The sequence below is a fragment of the Salmo trutta genome, chromosome 34 (assembly GCF_901001165.1).
Source record: "Salmo trutta chromosome 34, fSalTru1.1, whole genome shotgun sequence".
Classification (NCBI taxonomy): Eukaryota; Metazoa; Chordata; class Actinopteri; order Salmoniformes; family Salmonidae; genus Salmo; species Salmo trutta.
In genome coordinates this window covers 2,295,881-2,319,870 of record NC_042990.1, presented here as the reverse complement: position 1 = coordinate 2,319,870, position 23,990 = coordinate 2,295,881, and the positions used below count along the sequence as shown (strand labels likewise).

Below are 23,990 nucleotides of genomic sequence, written 5' to 3'. Positions count from 1 at the left end.
CAAAATCACGGCAAGGCAATTATCCGTGTCCATTTTAACGTAATATGGGAAGAATATGAGATGCGTGGGAGAGAGGTGAGTTTTGTGCCATGTGGGGGTGGGAACAAAGTTGTGTGTGTGTGTGTGTTTGTGTGTGTGTGCAGCTATGGGCTTTGGTGTGTGTCTGTTTGGGGTTGAATAGAGGCCAGTGTAGGAGCTATAAGTGTTGTTTGGGTTTTGAGGGGGGCTAGTTCAAAGGGTTGTTTGGAGGTAAGAGCAGAGCAGATCTATGCACAGTGCTGCTGTATGGTGCTGTGGGTGTTAGATGTAAGGGAGAGATGCAGGAATGTGCAGAGGACGTGAGTAGAATGCAAGACAGGCCGGGTAGGCCAGTCAGGGTGACCTCATGCGTTTGGCGCAGGGACAGGCTATAAGGTTTCCCCAGTGCAGATTCCAGCTCGCGCTCCACAGACCATTTACCAGGGCCCTCTCCACCGGCCTGACCCTCTGGAAGTTTGTGTATCTGCTTGTGTGTGTGTGTGTGTGTGTGCGTGCCTGTCCTTGTGTGTGTGTGTGTGTGTGTGTGTGTGTGTGTGTGTGTGTATGTGTGTGTGCGTGCGTGCCTGTCCTTGTGCTTGTGCGTGCGTCGTGTGTGTGTGAGAGTGTGTGTGTGTGTGTGTGTGTGTGTGTGTGTGTGTGTGTGTGTGTGTGTGTGTGTGTGTGTGTGTGTGTCTGTGTGTGTGTGTGTGTGTGTGTGTGTGTGTGTGTGTGCGTGCATGTCTCTGTCTGTGTGTGTTTGTGTGTGTGTGTGTGTGTGTCACTCTGCTCAGTGAACTCAATGGACTATGCTCCCACCCTCTACCTCACACAGCACTGTTTCACCCCTCCTCTTCAATGCAAGTTCAGCCAGGCCTAATTTCTTCAAAGGTTGAGAGTGCATATGTTTCTGTGTATTAACATGCTATGTACAGTATGTATGCACCGTATGGGTGCATCCCAAATGGTACCCCGTTCCTTATATAGTGCAATTCTTATGACCAGAGCCCTGGTCATAAGTAGTGCACTATAGGGTCCCATTTGGAATGCAAACCATGTTTATGTTCAGTATGAGCATGGATTTGCATGTTTTAAGTGTGTCACAGACTTCATTCATATCTGAAAGTGTGTCTGTGCCTTTCTATTTGTACATACATAAAAGCACGTTTTCTCTGCAAACTATTCATGTGTGCATGTCCTCCATTCATTATCTTAATTTAAATCGCAATACGTTCATACCTATGCATTTCTGAAGGCGCAGCATCGCCACTGAGGTGTGGTGACCTTGGCTGACCCGCACTCACATGTCAGGGGCTGCCTCAGCCCTGTCGCTGAAAACGAGGCCCCCGGCCGTCGCTACGGTAATGGCACGACATCACCAGTGATCCAATAGATAAACCCCCCCCTCCCCCCGACAGAGAGCATTTAAAGGACTTTCCTCTTCCACCCATCACAGAGGTAATTGCCCAATATACCGACGTGGGCCTCCGCTACACATATGGACGGGATAAACAGATGCGCAGCGCTTATGTTGCAGACAGGCCCTGGTACTGGAAGTGGAGGGAGTCCATGCCCCTACAAGGCAGAATAGAGGGCCTCCCGCTGCAGCTACTGCTGGCTGTACAACTGCAATCCATACCCAAACAGATCATCTCGAACGGAGAAGAAGAAGTAACATAACTGGGGTACAGAGTTCCTAAACATTTCAGAGAGCCTACAGTAACAGTGTTAACGTATAGAACTGTAGCTGTGTGGCTAGGGGAACATTGTGTCACATTATCGGAGTGTTTATTTAACGTTGGAGGGGAGGCCATGTCAGCTTGGTGATTCATTGCAGGCCCAAAATGCTGAGGGCACAGGATTTGCACTGAATGGAGCAGACTGCAGCTCTATCTATACGAGCGAGGCTTTATTGCTTCATCGGCTGAATTCTAACGGCTTTGACGGTTACAGTAGTTACTCCGGAGCATCCGCAGATACTAGGCAAGATGCCATTGTGGTTAATTGGCCGGTGCGGCCGAAAGTTCAAGTTATCTGAGATGGGAACTTTTTTTGATCAGTCAAAAAACACATTCTGGAGATGTCTGTTGCAGTGTGTCCTCGTAAGCCTGATGTAAATCTCTATACAGAATCATTCTTCCCAATATGCTTGCAAAAGCAGAACATACGTCAGTTACACAAGCATGCAGCTGCTGTTTTGGGGCTAGGCGATAAATAATGGATACCAGTCCTCAAAAAAACTAATGAGAGAGGGGAAAGCGACAGGGAATTCTTACCCATGTCTTCTAAAAAGCCCAAGGACTCAAAATATATGAAAAACAATTAGACTTCATCCACACTTCAACAGCAAGTATTCAAAAATGAACATTTGCATTTTGTAGGCTACATTTTATTCCCAACTCTAACTGGTTATAACGTGTGCGCTGGGAGTCAGGAAGCAAGTTCAGGGAGTGCATAATTTAATAAACAAATGAACAAAACAAGAAACACAAACAACTCACAGACAAGAAACAGAAACAATGATACCTGGGGAAGGAACCAAAGGGAGTGACATATATAGGGCAGGTAATCAAGGACGTGATGGAGTCCAGGTGAGTCTGATGACGCGCAGGTGCGCGTAACGATGGTGACAGGTGTGCACCATAATGAGCAGCCTGGTGACCTAGAGGCCGGAGAGGGAGCACACGTGACACTGGTGCTGTCGTGCCAACCTTTCATGCTGAATAAGGTTTGTCTCTCTCTCACAGACACGAGGCATTAAGCCGTTGATTCACGGTATGCGACTTCTCTATCCTCTTCTCTCCAGAACATGTGGGTGACCTTAATAATTTATGCGAGGCAAAGAGACGGGAGATACTGTACGCACCAGTGCAGATTGTGCAGGAGAAACTGGTGTTGTACATCAAAGCATGAACCATGCAAGTCAGTCACATGCAGTCATCTGTTACAAAATGTAACCTTTACCCCGATAATATGTGGCTGCCTGCGAAGCAGAGGGATTAACTGTTGAAAAGCGCAAGAAGAGACATCTTGTATGGAGGACACACATCATAATGCCACTTTTTAATTCTGTTGCCGACGGCTGTTTATGTGCTACTAATTACTGGCGAAGAATAATCATCTTTAATCCTATTCAGCTCTATAATGCCAACGGCGTTCGCTTACTTTCCATTCATCATACTGCTGCGTGACTACTTGGCTCTCTCTCTTTCTACACTGGTGTCCTTGCAATCTAATTCATGCCGCCTACCTGTCCCACTCTGTGTTTTTCCACGAGCTGGCTAATACTCCCAAGCCATGACTTTGGGGAGGGGTTAGGGCATTCTGAAGGTCTGCCAAAATAATCACTCAGACAAAAAATACAAGGGTGGCTTGAGTCATTTAACCTGAATAGAGCCCTGAGAATGGACTGTTTGCATTTGGTAATCCCAGTTCGCGCAAAAGCTTGAAAAGGTTCATCTGCCACACCAAATTGGTGCCCGTATCTCTGTTTGTATAGGAACTCGTTGTGGTTTAGTTAGAGCCATCCAACACTCCTGGCAGCTATTCAAGCCCTCATGACTATTTGCTTACCCTCCTTCATGGCAGAATTGGCTTTTTCCACAGCCATTTTTCAAGCTAGTTATGACATGATATTTTCATTGAGATTGCCATTGCTAATGCAGCTCTGTAGGGTAAATGTTAGGGTTTCTACATGTTTGAAAGGCTGGGCCTCTCTGGTAAGGCTACACCACCATTTGCATGTCTGTGGCTCGAATCTCCCTCCATTTTCATGTCTGCAGATCTGATTAGAGACACTAGGTCATTGGTTTGTGTGGCTAGAATGGAAATAAAATGAAAATTCCACAGAGTGAGATGTGCACCACCAAAGGATTTGTACTGTCAAACTATGATGTCATTATTAGGAGGATGAAATCACATAATGAAAAATGAGACTGTTAGTAGAAATTCTCGGCTGGTACTTTTCCCAGACTCTTACCGACTTACTCCAACATGCAAACCTTGGTACGTTTCCCAGAATGTCAATCCAGAAAGACTCTCCACTTGAACTTTGTAGTAACTTTAAGTGAGACTCAAATTTTTAACAATTTCCAGAAACTCTTAACTCTGTTTCTGTTATTATCTCCAGTCTTCTCTTAAAACAGAGGCACATTTTGAGAGGGGAGCTCTGCTCTGCTCTCTGTGTTGATGTCATTAGGCTTCCTCTGTTCATCATAACATAGATGGCTGGTGTGGCTCAGACCACAGACTAGAATATAACCCTATAATAAGCTGAAACCATACGGAGTGCTGGGACAGCCATGCCATGTCCTTGAGAGGTGATTATCTCTCATTGCGTATGAACACAGAGACAAGCCTCTCACTATCACAGACTCCTGGACAGCCACATGCAAACTAACAGCCTTTCTCCAGTAAGTAAAAAGCAGGGGAACCATTGGATTCTTCAAACGCCAGCCCTTCTTTAAAAATGCAGGAGCAATTACCCCGGCTAGCTCCGAGTGAGTGAGCACCGCGCCACGCCGTGAGACCGTTCTTTCCGTCCTGAAGCCGGATGCCAGAGCAGAGGCAGGCCAGACACAGCAGACAGACAGCCGGGGCTACGGTTACAGTAGAACAACACACCCCTTCACTAACATCCTGTCAGTCTCTTCCAGCGGTAGCTAAGACTCTCAACCCCATAGCTGCTGCCTAACCTCGCTCAGAGGGACATGTACCCGGTAACAGAGAGCGGCATTCACAGCAGGCTTTCTCAATATGCATTCTGCCCGCTCTGTCCTGTCCTTCCAGAATAGGGTGAAGCGAGATGCTATCTTGAACCCTCAGAATTGCAGTTATGCGGTTCAGAATACAAGGCTCTTGGTTTGCCTGCCCTGCAGCTAATTCTATTCATGTCCTACTTCTCTGATGTTAATTTCCGTAAGTGAATGTAAAAAGGTGAGTTTACAGGAGGTGCATCTACCGCCCCTCCTGCCACCCTACACAGGAGTCAGCGAGGGCTCCAGAACAGAGGGAATTATACAGAAAAAGAGGGGAAATGAAAGAGAGAAAATTATGGAGAGAGGGTAAAATCAAAAGGCAAAAAAAGAGAGAGGGAGGGAGGGACAGCATCGAAGACAAAGACAAAAAATAGAGCGTGCACTTGCAGAAAAGAAAGACCAGGAAACAAAGGAATCCATAGTAGGGCTCCATTGGGCATCCCTGAGCCCACTCCACTTCACTGTAGTGCTGCAGGACTCTGCTATACTCCGGCCCCTGGCACCCGTGCAGAAGCAGCAGCCGAGCTTCCCTCTGTAGAGCAGAGCAGAGCTGCCTGTGGCTCCAGATGGCCGGGGACGGAGAACACGGTGACCAGGGCTCCCTGAGGTCACACTGACATCATCGCCAGCAGCACTCACTCATAACCATTCACTCACAAGCTCACAGAGCATCTGTGGTCATAAGCCACGCAGGGTGTGCAGGATACACTATGCATACATTCATTGTGCTACAGTTACATTTACAGCTAAATACACTTGACAGTAAATCCAAGTCAAGTCCCTGAGTCCCATCTGATAGTTATGGCTCTGCGCGATGAACTAGAGCAAACCGGAAAAGAGAAAAAAGGAAAATGCAATCTAATTTTCCCCGTTTTTTTCTTCTCTTCGATAGAATTAAAATTGAACGTCAAAAGGCTGAACACACTCACACAAAGCAGTCGTAATGAGATACGGACGTGAGTGCATAAGGGGCAGGACTCTGTAGCTCACTCAGTGCTTATGAGGAGGCGGGGGCGGCGGGTACGGCGGGTACAGTGTAGACTAATGTATGCGTGTAGATAGGGGCCAAGCTGTCAGTTGATGAATGAGAAGGAGGCCACAGTGCCCAAGCGCTGTGTTATGTACAGCACACGAGTAGATAAATGAAAATATCCACTCCACTGAGTGACAGCGACATGTAGAGGGATTGTATGGCGAGATTACAGGCGCAGGCAGATAAAAAAAACGGAGGTGTGTGCGTGGGTTGATTAATGATCAAAAGCCCCTGGATTGTGGTGGTGAGCTAGGGGAGGGAAAACAAGGAAGAGAGGGAGCTAGTTGAGAGGCTGCTGCCAACCTTTATTGGATAGTGACTAAATGAGCTTAATGCAAGGATTTCAACAGCACTGCCTCGGCAAGTGATTTCGTTCAGTCATTCTTGAAGCACATATTAAGAATTGTGTCTAGAAATGACTAATTGTGTTCTATGATGCTGTGTTATATGTATATGTTGTGTCATGTGAATAATAGGCATATAGCCTGAGAACAGTAAATATAATATCCTCCACTAGATGTTGGAACATTGCTGCAGGGACTTCCATTCAGCCACAAGAGCATTAGTGAGGTCGGGGACTGATGTTGGGCGGTTAGGCCTGGCTCGCAGTCAGCGTTCCAATTCAGGTGTTCGATTGGGTTGAGGTTAGGGCTTAGAACCAGTCAAGTTCTTCCACACCGATCTCGACAAACCATTTCTGTATGGACCTCGCTTTGTGCACAGGGGCATTGTCATGCTGACACAGGAAAGGGCTTTCCCTAAACTGTTGCCACAAAATTGGAAGCACAGAATCTTCTAGAATGTCATTGTATGCTGCAGTGTTAAAACTTCCCTTCACAGGAACTAAAGGGCCTAGTCCGAACCATGAAAAACAGCCCCAGACCATTATTCCTCCTCCACCAAACTTTAGTTGGTACTATGCATCCGGGCAGGTAGCGTTCTCCTGGCATCCGCCAAACCCAGATTCGTCCGTCAGACTGCCAGATGGTTAAGCGTCATTCATCACTCCAGAGAAGGCATTTCCACTGCTCCAGAGACCAATGGTTGTGAGCTTTACACCACTCCATCCAACGCTTGTCATTGCGCATGGTGATCTTAGGCTTGTGTGCAGCTGCTTGGCCATAGAAACCCATTTCATGAAGCTCCTGACGAACAGTTATTGTGCTGACGTTGCTTCCAGAGGCAATTTGGAACTCGGTAGTGAGTGTTGCAACCGAGGACAGACGATTTTTACGCACTACGTGCTTCAGCACTTGGGGGTCCCATTCTGTGAGCTTGTGTGGCCTACCACTTTGCGGCTGAGACGTTATTGATCCTAGACGTTTCCACTTCACAATAACAGCACTTACATTTGACAGGGGCAGCTGTAGCAGGACAGAAATGTACAGCCTTATTCTAAAATTGATTAAAAATATATTTTTTCATTGTGCTAATTTATTAACATTTAAAACAGAAATACCTTATTTACATAAGTATTCAGACCCTTTCTCAAAATTGAGCTCAGGGGCACACTGTTTCCATTGATCATCCTTGACATGTTTCTACAACTTGATTGTGGTAAATTCAACTGATTAGACATGATTTGGAAAGGCACACATCTGCCTATATAAGGTCCCACAGTTGACAGTGCATGTCAGAGCTCAGAGACAGGATTGTGTTGAGGCACACATCTGGGGAAGGGTACCAAAAAATGTCTGCAGCATTGAAGGTCCCCAAGAATACAGTGGCCTCCATCATTGTTAAATGGAAGAAGTTTGGAACCACCAAGACTCTTCCTAGAGCTGGCCTCCCGGCCAAACTGAGCAATCGGGGGAGAAGGGCCTCGGTCAGGGAGGTGACCAAGAACACAATGGTCACTCTGAAAGAGCTCCAGAGTTCCTCTGTGGAGATGGGAGAACCTTCCAGAAGGACAACCATCTCTGCAGCACTCCACCAATCAGGCCTTTATCGTAGTGGCCAGAAGGAAGCCACTCCTCAGTAAAAGGCACATGACAGCCTGCTTGGAGATTGCCAAAAGGCACCTAAACACTCTCAGACCATGAGAAACAAGATTCTCTGGTCTGATGAAACCAAGACTGAAGTCTTTGGCCTGAATGCCAAGCATCACGTCTGGAGGAAACCTGGCACCATCCCTACGGTGAAGCATGGTGGTGTCAGCATAATTTTCAGTGGCAGGGACTGTGAGACTAGTCAGGATTGAGGGAAAGATGAACAGAGCAAAGTACAGAGAGATCCTTGATGAAAACCTGCTCCAGAGCGCTCAGGACATCAGACTGGGGTGAAGATTCACCACTCAGCAGGACAATGACCCTAAGCACCAGCCAAGACAACGCAGGAGTGGCTTCGGGACAAGTCTCTGAATGTCCTTGAGTGGCCCAGGCAGAGCCCGGACATCTCTGGAGAGACCATTAAAATAGCTGTGCAGCAACGCTCCCCATCCAACCTGACAAAGCTTGAGAGGATCTGCAGAGAAGAATGGGAGAAACTCCCAAAATACAGGTGTTTCAAGCTTTTAGCTTCATACCCAAGAAGACTTGAGGCTGTAATCGCTGCCAAAGGTGCTTCAACAAAGTACTGAGTAAAGGGTCTGAATATTTATGTAAATGTGATATTTCAGTTTTGCATTATTTTGTAATAAATGTGCAAAAATGTAATCAATTTAAGAATAAGGCTGTAACGTAACAAAATGTGGAAAAAGTGAAGGGGTCTGAAAACTTTCAGAATGCACTGTATAGTGTACGTTCCTAGCCTAGTTTCACAGCATCTCCACCATTAAAACTCAACTGAACAAAAAAACGTAGAGCTCATGATTTCCTCTGCCTTTGATGAGGCTACACTGAAAGGCTACACCCAGAATGGGGATATAGAACTGGCCAGCCAGCGGCTCTTAGACAGGCTTGAAAGCAGCAGGATTTAGATGGGCCTGTTGTTATTTCTGCAGCACAATGGCTTCCCCCGTGTAATGTAACCAAACCCTTTTCCTTGCTTTTAACCCGCCCCTCCCTCCATCCCTCCCTCTGGCCCCCATCTCCCACCCCCACCCTCCCACTATAAGGAATCAGAGAGAGTATAAATAGAGCCCAAGGTCCAGGCAGACACAGGCATAGAGCCACTCAATGGGCTCCATTGATTGGTGTTTACTTAAGGCCCTGGATATTAACTTTTTTATTTAACCTTTATTTAAGTAAAAAGTCAGTTTTAAGAACAAATTCTTATTTACATTCATGGCCTTCCTTGGCCAAACCCGGACGACGCTGGGCCATTTGTGAGCCGCCCAATGGGACTCCCAATCATGGCCGGTTGTGATACAGCCTGCATTCGAACCAGGGTCTGTAGTGACGCCTCTAGGACTGAGATGCAGTGCCTTAGACCAGGGACCACATCACCAACAAACTAACATGGTCCAAGCACACCAAGACAGTCGTGAAGAGGGCACGACAAAACCTATTCACCCTCAGGAGACTGAAAAGATGTGGCATGGGTCCTCAGATCCTCAAAAGGTTCTACAGCTGCACCATCGAGCATCCTGACTGGTTGCATCACTGCCTGGTATGGCAACTGCTCGGCCTCCGACCGCATGGCACTACAGAGGTTAGTGCGAAGGGCCCAATACATCACTGGGGCCAAGCTTCCTACCAGGCAGTGTCAGAAGAAGGCCCTAAAAACTGTTAAAGACTCCAGTCACCCTAGTCATAGACTATTCTCTCTGCTACCGCACGGCAAGCAGTACCGGAGCGCCAAGTCTAGGTTCAAGAGGCTTCTAAACAGCTTCTACCCCCAAGCCATAAGACTCCTGAACATCTAATCAAATGGCTACCCAGACTATTTGCATTGGCCCCCCACCCCTCTCCCCCTAATTACACCGCTGCCACTCTCTGTTTTTGCCATCTATGCATTGTCACTTCAATAACTCTACCTACATGTACATACTACTTCAACTAACCGGTGCCCCCACACATCAACTCTGTACCGGTACCCCCCTGTATATAGTCTCGCTATTGTTGTTTTACTTGTTACTTTTATCTCTTATTCTTGTCCATATTTTTGGAAACTGCATTGTTGGTTGGGGGCTCGTAAGTAAGCATTTCACTGTAAGGTTGTCGTATTCGGCACATGTAACTAATGAAATTTCATTTCATTTTAGACCGCTGCGCCACTCGGGAGCCCATATTAGCCTGCGTCTATCTCTGTGTCTGCTCCTCAGCTTCTCAGGTTCTCTCTGTATGCTCTACTAGCGTGACTGTAACACAGACCGTGTGTGTGTGTCTCTGCCTGTCTGTCTGATCTCTTGATAGGAGGGGTGTAAGGACTAGGCCTATCAGTCGTGTCATAGTAATACAGTGGACTCAGGTGACTACTGTAGCCTATACTGAAGATGATGACTTTCTCTGCATTAGCGAGGCAATTCATCGAAAGGAGATGGATTGAAAAGGGATTTCCCATGGGCAAAAAAAACACATTCAAATATATCCACTGTGACGTTATCTTGATCTTCTACCAACTTGTACTTGGAAATGTTGTAGTCGCAAACAAAAATAGCTGTCACTTCAAGTTGATAAGGATAATCATGAGACATGCCAAGGCATGCAGAATGTTGCCAACAGACATAGCTTTTGGATGAAATACACATTTCCCATAATAACTATCATTAAATGACATAATTGATCTGTGAGGCGTAATTGTTCAGAGGACAAACATTTACTGTAATTTCCTCATTTGTAAAACATTTATCATTCACTTATGATTCAAATCAAACAAATACTCAAATACAGAAAATTCAGTGAAATCCTAGTCACTATGTTCAATAAAGTATCGTACAGTATCTGAGAGAGATTCAGCGTTGGCTCCGTTCGTTCATAGAGCAGGATGGGAATAGAAACAAGCCTTTAAACGATTCCCTTATCAAAGCACTGTCCTGCAGGCTCCCTTCACCTTCGTCCCTTATAAAACATGCCACAAAAATGCTCTTTCAGGAATCAATAATCTTGTTCAAGAGAAGCACATGCTACACTCCACTGCACTAATCAATAGAGGGCCAAATGTTATTGTTTCATCTAATTTCTGAGTTTTACATGTTAATCCTCGCTGTCAACTGGAATGTGCTCATCGAACAGTGGCGCGTCCAGTGAATTATATGCGGCGATATGAGACATTTCAAATGGAAATTGAAAACGCCTTTTCGACTATGAAATTCTGTCGTACAAAGAAGACTTAAGACAGTGTTAAACTCATAATATACTTTTCATCCTAATAGAACCCAGATGTTCTGTAGATTCTATATATTCCTCGGCGGATGGAGAAGTATTGCCGATATGCGTCATAAAATGGAGTCGGAAAGGACAATTTGGTATGAGTTACGTTTTCTAGAATCCCTACCCCCCTCATCATCACTTGCAGTTATCTATGCCCGTTTGGGAGAATGAGGCCATATCAAGAGCATGCTGAAATGAAGATTAACAGACGGACCTGGATGACTACAGACGGAAGCTTAATTCAGGCGTCCTGCCTGTGAGGCAAGCGGCTGCCATCTGATGCTGGGGCCCAACCTGCCCACCTAACTGCCAAGGCCCTCTCCTCTACTCTACCAATCAATGATAATTAATGGGATAGCAGCTCTACCTCCCTGCACTCTCTGTCAAAGAGACAGAGAGAGCCCTCTGCTCTCACATCACTGGCCCTGGTCACAGTCCCATACATACACTACCGTTCAAAAGTTTGGAGTCACTTAGAAATATATTTGTTTTTGAAAGAAAAGCACATTTTTTGTCCATTAAAATAACATCAAATGTATCAGAAATACAGTGTAGTTAATGTTGTAAATGACTATTGTAGCTGGAAATGGCTGATTTTTAATGGAATATCTTCATAGGCGTACAGAGGCCCATTATCAGCAACCATCACTCCTGTGTTCCAATGGTACGTTGTGTTAACTAATCCAAGTTTATCATTTTAAAAGGCTAATTGATCATTAGAAAACCCTTTTGCAATTATGTTCGCACAGCTGAAAACTGTTGACCTGATTAAAGAAGCAATACAACTGGCCTTCTTTAGACTAGTTGAGTATCTGGAGCATCAGCATTTGTGGGTTCGATTACAGGCTCAAAATGGCCAGAAACAAAGCACTTTCAAAGCACAAGTCTATTCTTGTTCTGAGAAATGAAGGCTATTCCATGCAAGAAATTGCCAAGAAACTGAAGATCTTCTACAACGCTGTGTACTACTCCACAGAACAGCGCAAACTAGCCCTAACCAGAATAGAAAGAGGAGTGGGAGGCCCCGGTGCACAACTGAGCAAGAGGACAATTACATTAGAGTGTCTAGTTTGAGAAACAGATGCCTCACAAGTCCTCAACTGGCAGCTTCATTAAATAGTACCCGCAAAACACCAGTCTCACCGTCAACAGTGAAGAGGAGACTCTTCACTGTTGACATTTCTAAGTGACCCCAGACTTTTGAACGGTAGTGTACATACGGTATACATACCCCTAATGGGCACTAGCTAGAGTAACTAGCCAGGAAAATAAAACCCTTTCTTGACCACTTTAAACATGGCAAATGCACTGCTTTTTGGCTTGCTCGCTGCTGTTGGGTGGACGAGTTTGGATGACATGGATATCGCACTCAAGGATACATCAATCGCTGACGGAGGCAATCCTGTCTGCGCTGACCTTGAGTAAGATGTGACGATGAAGAGGGGGGGAGATGCCTGTTGCAGTGGAGTGGGGAGGGAGGGACGTAGGAAGGAAAGGAGGGATGAGGGGCATGTTAACTTAAAATGACACAACGACTAGGCTCCAGTTTAACAACGTTTACTAAACCGTATTTTCACAAAACATGGTTGCCATTGCACTCATACCAGATCCATCAACAGTGAGACTACCACCAGGCGTACTAATAACAGAGTGACAGCACCGTAGTGACAGAAATATAGGGGTACTTAAAACATGAACTTAACAGGGCATACCCCTGAATGAGAGGCCTGAGATGAGCTCCTCTGAGATATGAGACAGAGAAAAAGAGGGAGGGAGAGGTGGGAGAAAGAGGGATAGAGAGGGGAGGGGGCAGGGTGAGAGGGAAACCATATGGCAGCAGCACAAATGTATTAAACTATAAATCAGAAGAGAAACCAGTGGGCTACCAGGTGGGGCCGCCGATATTCTTCTCTAGGATTCTCTAGTTAGCTACCTCAGCAGCTCTTTACAATAGGGAGGGAAGATGACAAAATACTTTATCTGCATTAGTTTATCTTATTGATGACGGAGGACTTCTAGTCTTCTCGACTGTCCCCCCATCAGCCACCAACCAGAGTCCAGGTTTCCACGCCAGAGTTAGTGATTCGTACAATGGCTAGAGCAAATGTGGGCAGCCATGCCGGATGCATGTTTACTGTCAGCCTACGGCTGGCCAACATGTCGGTTATCATGATAAAGGCATTGCTGAGCCAGGATAGGAGATACGGCTTTTATTGTGTCACTAATGGTAGGAGATATGGGTGGGTAGTAATCTCCTTGGTTGATTGATTGAATGTATTACATGCTGACCACACTGCTCGCAACGCGTGCGTGAATGATGCAAAAATAAATGTACCACATACATGTTATTTAATCATTGCACACACACTGCTCGCGTGTGCGTCAACGAGCGTCTGGGTAGTTAGGCTCTAAAATACAACTTGGTTCTATTTGTGACGCTTGATGCGGTGCAAGTCCTGCCTCTCCCATCTCCTCATTGGTTTTTAGGAGCATATACAGTTGAAGTCGGAAGTTTACATACACCTTAGCCAAATACATTTAAACTCAGTTTTTCACAATTCATGACATTTAATCCTAGTAAAATGTCCCTGTCTTAGGTCAGTTAGGATCACAACTTTATTTTAAGAATGTGAAATGTCAGAATAATACTAGAGAGAATTATTTCTTTCAGATTTTATTTCTTTCATCACATTCCCAGTGGGTCAGAAGTTTACATACACTCAATTAGTATTTGGTAGCATTGCCTTTAAATTGTTTAATTTGGGTCCAACTTTCCATGTAGCCTTCCACAAGCTTCCCACAATAAATTGGGTGAATTTTGGCACATTCCTCCTGACAGATCTGGTGTAACTGAGTCGGGTTTGTAGGCCTCCTATGTGCTCACACACACTTTTTCAGTTCTGCCCACAAGTTCTGCCCACAAATGTTCTATAGGATTGGGGTAAAGGCTTTGTGATGGCCACTCCAATACCTTGACTTTGTTGCCCTTAAGCAATTTTGCCAAAACTTTTGAAGTACGCTTGGGGTCATTGTCCATTTGGAAGACCCATTTGCGACCAAGATTTAACTTTCTGACTGATGACTTGAGATGTTGCTGCAATATATCCACATCATTTTCTTCCCTCATTATGCCATCTATTTTGTGGAGTGCACCAGTCCCTCCTGCAGCAAAGCACCCCAACAACATGATGCTGCCCCTTTTTCCTCCAAACATAACGATGGTCATTATGGCCAAACAGTTCTGTTTTTGTTTCATCAGACCAGAGGACATTTCTCCAAAAAGTATGATCTTTGTCCCCATGTGCAGTTGCAAACCGTAGTCTGGCTTTTTTATGGCGGTTTTGGAGCATTGGCTTCTTCCTTGCTGAGCGGTCTTTCAGGTTGTGTCGATATAGGACTCGTTTTACTGTGGATATAGATACTTTTGTACCTGTTTCCTCCAGCATCTTCACAAGGTCCTTTGCTGTTGTTCTGGGATTGATTTGCACTTTTTGCACCAAAGTAAATTAATCTCTAGGAGACCGAACACGTCTCCTTCTTGAGCTGTATGGCTGCGTGGTCCCATGGTGTTTATACTTGCGTACTATTGTTTGTACAGATTAACGTGGCACCTTCAGGCATTTGGATATTGCTCCCAAGGATGAACCAGACTTGTGTTGAGATCTACAATTTTTTTTCTTAGGTCTTGGCTGATTTCTTTTAATTTTCCCATGATGTCAAGCAAAGAGGCACTGAGTTTGAAGGTAGGCCTTGAAATACACCCACAGGTACACCTGCAATCGACTCAAATTATGTCAATTAGCCTATCAGAAGCTTCTAAAGCCATGACATCATTTTCTGGAATTTTCCAAGCTGTTTAATAAAGGCACAGTCAACTTAGTGTATGTACATTCCTGATCCACTGGAATTGTGATACAGCGAATTATAACTGAAATAATCTGTCTGTAAACAATTGTTGGAAAAATTACTTGTGTCATGCACAAAGTAGATGTCCTAACCGACTTGCCAAAACTATAGTTTGTTAACAAGAAATTTGTGGAGTGGTTGAAAAACGAGTTTTAATGACTCCAACCTAAGTGTATGTAAACTTCTGACTTCAACTGTACCCACGTGGGTAATTGAAAGATGAACTAAGGTCCACACTCCAGTCCAGTTGGTTGTGGTAATGCACCTTAAAGTTGTTTGCCAACCGCCATATAAAGTCCAAAGAAGAAGAAGAGCCTGAAGGAGGAGAGATGACGAGAAACAAATTCGGTTTACTCTTTTATCTGTGGACTAATTGTCAGAGTAGAGGAGCTTCTGCATTTCAGGTAAAATAACAACCAAATGTTTATAGCCCAGGACAAATTAGCTAGCAACACCAAGCTAGCTAGCTAAATTGCCATGAATGTTTAATGCTTTTCGACATGTCCCCAAATTAATATAGTTGGTTCAGAGTTCGTTTTGATATTTCAACCTGCGTGTACTGATTGCGTCTGGAGGTTGGACAAAATCAACATATGCGCAATGGCACACGAGCGGTCTGGTCAGCATGTTAGATAATTGAAAGTGGTAGGCTCCTCCAGCCGTAGACAACATTACATACATTAAAAACACAATAAAGCCTGTAGGCTTATTTCCATTGTGGTTCTCACTATAAAACTCCAATCCAGTTAGCCTCAATTAATCAACCTTCCGGACAGCTCCACTAGCCGTACCGAGGCTGGACAAACTAGCATTGTGATGCCTCACCAAGTGACAGAGACATGCAAACCCCAGCAAGCCACTTGCCATCTGAAACCATCACGGCCAAGGCCAGTCATCCATCACACCACATCCCCACTCGACAGGAAGCGCGAGGGAGGGGGGAGGAGGAGGATGGAGGAGTGAAGGGGGTTTGGGGTAGGGGAGTGGGAGGGAGGGAGGTTAAGGTTTACTGAAGAAGGAGGGGGGAGGAGGAGGATGGGGGAGGGAGGGAGCTTAAAGTTTACTGAAGAGGGAGGGAGGGAGGTTAAAGGTACTGAAGAGGGAGGGGGGAGGAGGAGGATGGGGGAGGGAGGGAGGGAGGTTAAAGTTTACTGAAGAGGGAGGGAGGGAGGTTAAAGGTACTGAAGAGGGCGGGAGGGAGGTTAAAGGTACTGAAGTGATGGGTGTCCTACCTTGGTCTGGAGGTAGTGGGGGTAGTAGTATGTGTACTGAGGGTACATTGGTTGCTGTTCCAATCGCTTGCCCATGTAGCTGGAATCCTTAGCGCTGGGGCAGGGAATGGTTGCGCGGAGGCGGAGGACGAGCGTTAGTAGTACTGGGGCTTGGCTCTCTGACTGTAGGTCCCTTATTTTTCCCGTCCACACTGGTGTCTTGTATCACTGCTGGTCCTCCGGAGAGCAGGCAGGGTTCGTCTGACGGAGAGTGGTTCGGAGAGGGGTTGCCTCTGTGGGGTTAGCTCCTGCCTGACGACGCCTTTTAGTTAAATCTCCTGGAGTGTTACAAACAGAAGCTGCTGCGTGTCCTGTCTGTCCCTCACTGGCTGGTGTCGGATAGTAACGCGTGAGAAGAGAGGTAGAGGAGGAAGAGGAGAAAGATGAGGAGGAGCAGGTGGCAGTGGCTTTAGGCAGTCCTGCACACAAATTGCTGGCACAGGACAGTGTGGGAGAGGAGAAAAGGAAAGACAAGGAAAAGGGGGAGGATAGATAGATAGATCACTTTTCTATTTAAGCTGTCTTGCTATAGCTTACCTCGCTCTTCGGCTTCAATCTCTCTCACACTCTCTGTCGCTCAATAGGCTGCTCTCTCTCACAGCTCTCTCTCTCTCTCTCTCTCTCTCTCTCTCTCCTCTGTAGTCTGATATCCCAGCTGCTCTGTGTTGTATTGTCGGACACAGGATATATCCTCAGCGGTGTGCTAACAGATACACTTTGGGAAGAGTCAGTATCAGGCAGGAACAAACCAAAGAAGCAATCTCAGTGTGTAACAGTTCAGCCAGAGAAGAGCAGATTACACAGAAACAATCCCAGCTTCTAATTGATATGGCACCAAGAAAAAAAATGAATCTCCACCGGTCCACTGGTTCAGAGAAGAAGAGAGAAAAAAATATAATGAGAAACACAATGACAGTGTCCCAGGTGCCCAACAGACAGACAATCCAGAGAGTCTCCTGTCTGCGATCCTCCCTTTTCCTGCTCTTCTAAAATGTGTTCCTTGTTTCTTCTTGCCTGCTTCGCTCTCAGTCACTCCTCCCAGCAGCCTGCCTCTCTCTCTCGCTCTCTTTCTCTCTCTCGCTCTCTCTCTCTCTTCCACACTGTAACAGGGCGGTAAAGGGGGCTCGTCCTGCACTGTGAGCTGACTGCCTCCTCCTTCCACAGCCGGTAGGAGGGACTTGAGTCGGCTCCGAGCAAGAAAGAGATCCAGACATAGACCAGGGGGCTGCAGTATTTCCACAGCCAGAGAAAGGAGCGAGGAGAGGGGGACGGCAGGCAGGCAGGCAGTAGCGTGTGGAGTCGATTCCCCCTACTGGCTGCCAAAGGACCTAACGCCTGGTTCAAACTCTCCTTCATCAATGTGGTCTGATTTTACTTCTGAACCAATCAGTAACCTTGAACATTACTCCATACCTTTATAAACCTATAAGACAACGATAGGTTTTTCTTCTGGGTTCATTGGTAAAGTCTGAAAAGGTATGTTTCAAGCATTCACTTTTCTCTTGGAAGTAAATGACATTGTCCGTAGCGACAGTATATCAACATCCTGTATAATTGAAACCAAATCAAATTAATTAAAATTGTATTGGTCACATAAACATATTTAGCAGATGTTATTGCGAGCGTAGTGACATGCTTGTGTTCCTAGCTCCAACAGTGCAGTAGTATCTAACAATACACACAAATCTAAAACCAAAAGAATGGAATTAAGAAATATAGAAATATTAGGATGATCAATTCCGGAATACTGGCATCGACTAAAATACAGTAGAATACAGTATACCCTCCATATTGTTATGATGATACATCATAACAAATCAAATTGCAAATGTATTGTGCTTGTTAAATGCAAGCAGACAGACTTTTTTTTCTGTGTAACCATGACAGACCAGCACTGAAAAACATTCAAATACAAACGTGACTTAGATCCTCGACATAGGAAGCAATGTTTCCCAACGTAGGAACATTCTACCTGGCCAATTAAGCTCTCCTCACTATGAAAAGACAACACAGAGAACACTTTCCACCCACATCAGATGTGCAGAGTATGTGGCCGTTCGGAGCGGAGAGACATCACGTGGTGTTGGGGTAAAGAGTGCTTGAGGGAAAAATCACTCTCTATATATACTACCAGCTACAAACTGACACCGTTACATGCTATAATCTGCGTTGCGTCGTGCCTAAGAACAGCCTTAGCCGTGGTATATTGGCCACAGAATTCAGGGCTTGAACAACCCAGTTTATAGTATATATTAGAAACTGGTTACCAATGTGAAATAAATGTCGCACCCCATATACCACACCCTTGGGCCTTATTGCTTAAATATATGCCATTTAGCAGACTATTTTATCCAAAGCGACTTACAGGCATGCGTGTATATATTTTATGTGCAGGTGGTCGAAGGAATCAAGGGCCAGACTCTACCCACTACAGAGGACTATAGCATGACAGCGGAGCCCAATGGACAGCAGCAGGATGGTAAAGGTTCTTCCCTTTGGCCTGCGAGAAACTTCAGCTGCACACACAGACTGTGGCTTAACCTATGAGTCCACAACAGTTTTCAGCCAACTCAATTAGCAAAATGATCCTTGACTTCAGGATGAGAAATGAACTGCAACATTTCTTCTAAAAACACATGTGTTATGCCAAGCATTTTAAATGGCACAAACAAGCAGTACAACAGTTTGAGGGAACATTTACACAGACACACCGAACCCACGAGGGTATTTCCCCCTTATTAAACTTTTACATTGACGTTTTCAGACCAAATGAATGATTTTCAGTGCATCACTTAAAAAATAGGTCCCAGCTCAATTATGCCACATTTTGCACATTGATTTCTAATAGCAATTTGTGTCCTCATTCAACCATGTATTTTGGTTTACAGTAGATTACATGGTCATGAATGTGGGCAGCATGCATGCAGGCTAGTGGGCAGACTGAATCAATACTAGCATCCCACAGATAGAAACAAAGCAGTGAGAGAGAGAAGGGCTATGGCGTGTGGAAGAAAACATAATTATCAGAAAGGCCGCTTTTATCTGTGGAAAAGAGATTAGGCAGATATCGATTGTGGATTAGCAGATTACAGCTCCAGGACAGACGGACTGGCAGGGCAGGGTTACTCACCGAATGGAGGGATGGAGAGGGAGAGAAAGAAAGAGAGAGGGTGGTGTGGGGGGGGGGGGAAAGAGAGCAGTCTGACATTTTGTGTGGTCATATCTACTGCCTCAGTGCATACCTTCACAAATAACTACTCAAGATTGACCCGTTAACTGTTAACTAATTGTTAGTGTCATAAGGGGTTTGGGACTTCAATTGAGACTCAAGACTTACTTGGAACAAGGCAGATACCCTGGACTAATGTTGAAGTTTTCGAAGGGAGCCTTCAATGGCTCAAGACTGCTTACGTGGGTGGGTATGCAAACAAGGCCCAACTTTCATCCAAATATTCTGCTCTGTATTTCATTCCATCATAGCAAAAGGAAGAGTGCAGATGAATGTGGACGTGCCAGTTCTGCCTCGACACTGATAGGGGCTCTGGGATGAATCAGTGGACTGACGTCAGTTTGAGGACAGGGGTGACATGAAGCCAGCTGTTTCATCATGGAGAAATCAACAGGGATGGAAGAATGGTTTTTTTTCTCCTTGTGATGCAAAGGTTCCCCACCCTGATTCACACACATAGGCGTGTACATGCACACACTGGAACTCACACACACAATGTGAGCATGCACGCACGCTCGAACGCACACAAACTAACCCAAAAAACGCACGCCCTGATTCATCTCTGCAGCTTCCAGGATGACAGTGCTGGAGACTAGGAGGCGAAGGGAAGGATGGCCATATGGAAACACCACAGTCTGAACTCTGAAATGTGAGGTAAGAGCAGAGAGAGACACGGCCATAACATAACGCAGGCTGGAAGAGGTTGGAAGTGGACCACACAGACAGACTGAAGTTGCCATGCAGTGTGCAGTGAGTCATCTCTGGGATATGAAGTGAAAAGAGAGGATACATTGCATTCAGAAAATATTCAGACCCCTTCCCTTTTTCCACATTTTGTTACGTTACAGCTTGTTCTAACACGTATTCAATTATTATTTGTTCCTCATCAATCTACACACAATGCCCCATTATGACAAAGTGAAAACATTATTTATTTATTTTTGCAAAGAAGTACCTGATTTACATACGTATTCTGACCCTTCGCTATGATACTTCAAATTGAGCTCAGGTGCATCCTGTTTCCATTGATCATCCTTGAGATGTTTCTACAACTTGATTGGAGTCTACCTGTGGTAAATTCAATTGATTGGACATGATTTGGAAAGTCACACAAACCTGTCTATATAAGGTCTCACAGTTGACAGTGCATGTCAGAGCAAAAACAAAGCCATGAGTTGAAAGGAATTGCCTGTCGAGCTCTGAGACAGGGTTGTGTTGAGGCACACATCTGGGGAAGGGTACCAAAACATTGCTGCAGCATTGAAGATCCCCAAGAATACAGTGGCCTCCATCATTGTTAAATGGAAGAAGTTTAGAACCACCAAGACTCTTCCTAGAGCTGGCTGCCCGGCCAAACTGAGCAATCGGGAGAAAAGGGCCTTGGTCAGGGAGGTGAACGAGAACCCGATGGTGACTTTGACAGAGCTCCAGAGTTCCTCTGTGGAGATGGGAGAACCTTCCAGAAGGAAAACCATCGCTGCAGCACTCCAGCAATCAGGCCTTTATTGTAGAGTGGCCAGACGGAAGCCACTCCTCAGTAAAAGGCACATGACAGCCCACTTGGAGTTTGCCAAAAGGCACCTAAAGGACTCTTTAGTCTGATGAAACCAAGATTGAACTCTTTGGCCTGAATGCCAAATGTCATGTCTGGAGGAAACCTGGCACCATCCCTACGTTGTAGCATGGTGGTGGCAGCATCATGCTGAGGGATGTTTTTCAGTGACAGGGATTGGGAGACTAGTCAGGATCGAGTGAAAGATGAACGGCGCAAAGTACAGAGAGATCCTTGATGAAAACCTGTTCCAGAGCGCTCAGGACCTCAGACTGGGGTGATGGTTCACCTCCAACAGGACAACGACCCTAAGCACACAGCCAAGACAAAGCAGGAGTGGCACCGGGACAAGTCTCGGTATGTCCTTGAGTGGCCCAGCCAGAGCCCGGACTTGAACCCGATCGAGACCTGAAAATAGCTGTGCAGCGACCTTCCCCATCCAACCTGACAGAGCTTGAGAGGATCTGCAGAGAAGAATGGGAGAAACTACCCAAATACAGGTGTGCCAAGCTTGTAAGGTTATACCTAAGAAGACTCGAGGCTGTAATCCTATTTTTTTATATACATTTGCAAAATTAAAAAAAAAAAAAAAACGTTTTTGCTTTGTCATTATGGGGTATTGTTTGTAGATTGATTAGGAAAAAAAACACTGAACCCATTTTAGAATAAGGCTGTAAAAATCGAAGGGGTTTCAATACTTTGCAAATGCACTGTCGATGGTTCTCCCATGGTGCAAAGTAATCACAGTCTCCTCTAAACAACCCTGATGACAACCATTAATAGCAACGCTCTCCTTAGTCATCGACTTCATTGTGAGAGGAGACATTACGTCTCGAGAGTAGACCTGACTTTAATGCCATTGCCAAAATGTTTTATTGGTATTAAAACAATTACCAAATTATAGCTACATTCACAGGCAAATGTATATGGGAAAGTAAAATTACATGTTAAGTTACTGTATATTTTCTTTAATTGCCAGAGATTTTTGAGTGTTCCGTAAATACTTTAATACCTGCCCTTTTGTGTTTATTGACCTGTTTATCTGACTCTGGAGGAATATCCTACTAATATCCCTGAATCCACACTGAGAAGAGACAGGAATGAGATAGAAAGCTACAAAGAGTGGGGAGTCAAAGCAGAACAGACACTACTACACTCCCCCAGAATTCCTAGAAGGTCAGTATTGACAACCAAGACCGAGACTCCCCGACTACTCAAGCAACAACTTCTCTATGAGTGACACATTATTCACAGGGCTCGGTACAAACAAGAGGCTCCCATGTCCTCCCATTGGATGGTCGTAGGCGTTTCCTAGAACTGACCAGATGCTTGGAATTTGAGGGAGCGCCGGTACCGAGCCAAGGAAGGGTGATGGGAGAGGGGGTGGGAATGAGGGGAGCAGCACAGGGCCTCGTAATTTGTGGAAAAACACTGCAGACGTTGATAGAGGTTCTACTGGGAGCTCGAGAACCTGACCTCCGCGAGTGCCCAACGTTGTTGTTCTGCATTACTCCCCTTCCTGTGACTCATTTACTGCCATCCAAGGAAGCCAAGAAGAAGAAGGCGGAGGTCTCCCAGCACCAATGAGTAAGAAACCTGAGACCTATGAAAGGTAGAGTAACTATTGCAGTTAGAACTCCCTCTCTTTCGTTCTCTGATTAGGAGGTTCTCAGAATAACCTGAGCTGTTATGAATGATCTTGTACTGAGAAAGGAGGCCCGGGGCTAAACTGTCGGAGTGTGAGCGGGAGTGTGTGTGTGTGTGTGTGTGTGTGTGTGTGTGTGTGTGTGTGTGTGTGTGTCATGAGTGCTTGCGTCATGCGTGCATGCGTGTGTCCGAGAGTCTGTGATTCAGAGTGTGTGAGTTTATGTGAGTCACGTCAGCTGGCCTGCAGCTGTGGGTTTGTGTAAGGTACTGTATCACCGCAGTCAGAGAGACCGTAGTATGTGAGGGTCAGTTTGTTCTGACACCACCATGTGCTGAGGAGTGAAGTGCCATTCAGCACAGTTCCCGGATCAGATTTCCTTGCCCTAATCCTAACCTTAATCCTAATTTAACACACATAGGCTGGAGGCAAAAACCTATAATCCAATAGCCATGAAGCAACCTGAGGGGCACTAGGTTCAGAGTGTCATAGGGGGCGTGTGGGTTTGCTAGGGACATGGCTGGGGCTGTCATGGCTGAGGTGGTGTGAGATGGCCAGGTGGGAAGAGAGACAAAGAGCAGGGGTTTAGAGAGCTTCTCACTAGATGGCCAAGCTGCAAAGTCAAAATTGGTTAGATGGTACAAATTTATGAATACAAACCTTTGCTTTAAGGTCTTAATTTAAAGTTAGGCTTAAGCGTAAGTCTAGCAGTGTGGTTAAGGTTAGGTTTCAAATACATTTTAAGAAGATAAATTGTAGAAGTAGGCTGGGCTTCCGACTGCAACTTGGCCAGTTGGTGACAGCCATTTAGAGAGGGTAATGACAGGGGTCATTCCCTCGCTACTTGAGACATGCCTGAAGACAACAGTGAATAAAGTGGAGAAATGTAGCTGTGAAATGACCAGGATGGGGTGGGCGGACAGCAGTGAGGTGGTAAAGCTCCGTCAAGCCATTTTGGAATGAGGTGGAATGACAAAACATCACAGTTGAATGAGAATAGAGAGCAAGAGAGAGTCCCATTCTGAGGGGAATGTTTCAGAAAGGTAAATGGAGCAGAACCTTATTCCAGCCCTCGACTAACTAAAACTCCCCTTGTGTCTCATTGTCTGCATGCAAAGTATCAAGCCCAGCAGAGACAGACTGTGGCTGGGTAGAACAATGGCAAAAAATCTATAGTAAATGAACACCCTCGCCTTTCTTGCACTTAACATTCGCAGGTCTTTTTTAACTAGCACTGACTTTGCTAATAGCCGCTTTAATGAAGAAAAGTTTACTTACTATGACTGTGATACGTGGCTGTCTTACCTAGCTACCTTATGACGAATTATCT

At 45.5% G+C, this 23,990-nt stretch overlaps 1 protein-coding gene across 3 annotated transcripts in view; it reads right to left on the bottom strand.

Annotated features, from left to right (window-relative positions):
* Window positions 1–17,380, bottom strand: part of LOC115173306 (RNA-binding motif, single-stranded-interacting protein 3) — a 235,349-nt gene extending 217,969 nt beyond the window's left edge. Inside the window, exons 1-2 of one of the 3 annotated variants that reach the window (XM_029731288.1) lie at window positions 16,772–17,375; window positions 16,196–16,563 (exon numbers count right to left, since the gene is read on the bottom strand). In XM_029731288.1, coding sequence (XP_029587148.1) covers window positions 16,196–16,270 — 75 coding nt within the window. In that variant the 5' untranslated portion in view covers window positions 16,271–16,563; window positions 16,772–17,375. Of the gene's footprint in view, window positions 1–16,195 lie in introns of all 3 variants that reach the window. The other 2 variants (XM_029731289.1, XM_029731286.1) reach the window with 2 other exon arrangements.
* Between the last annotated feature and the right edge of the window lie 6,610 nt (window positions 17,381–23,990).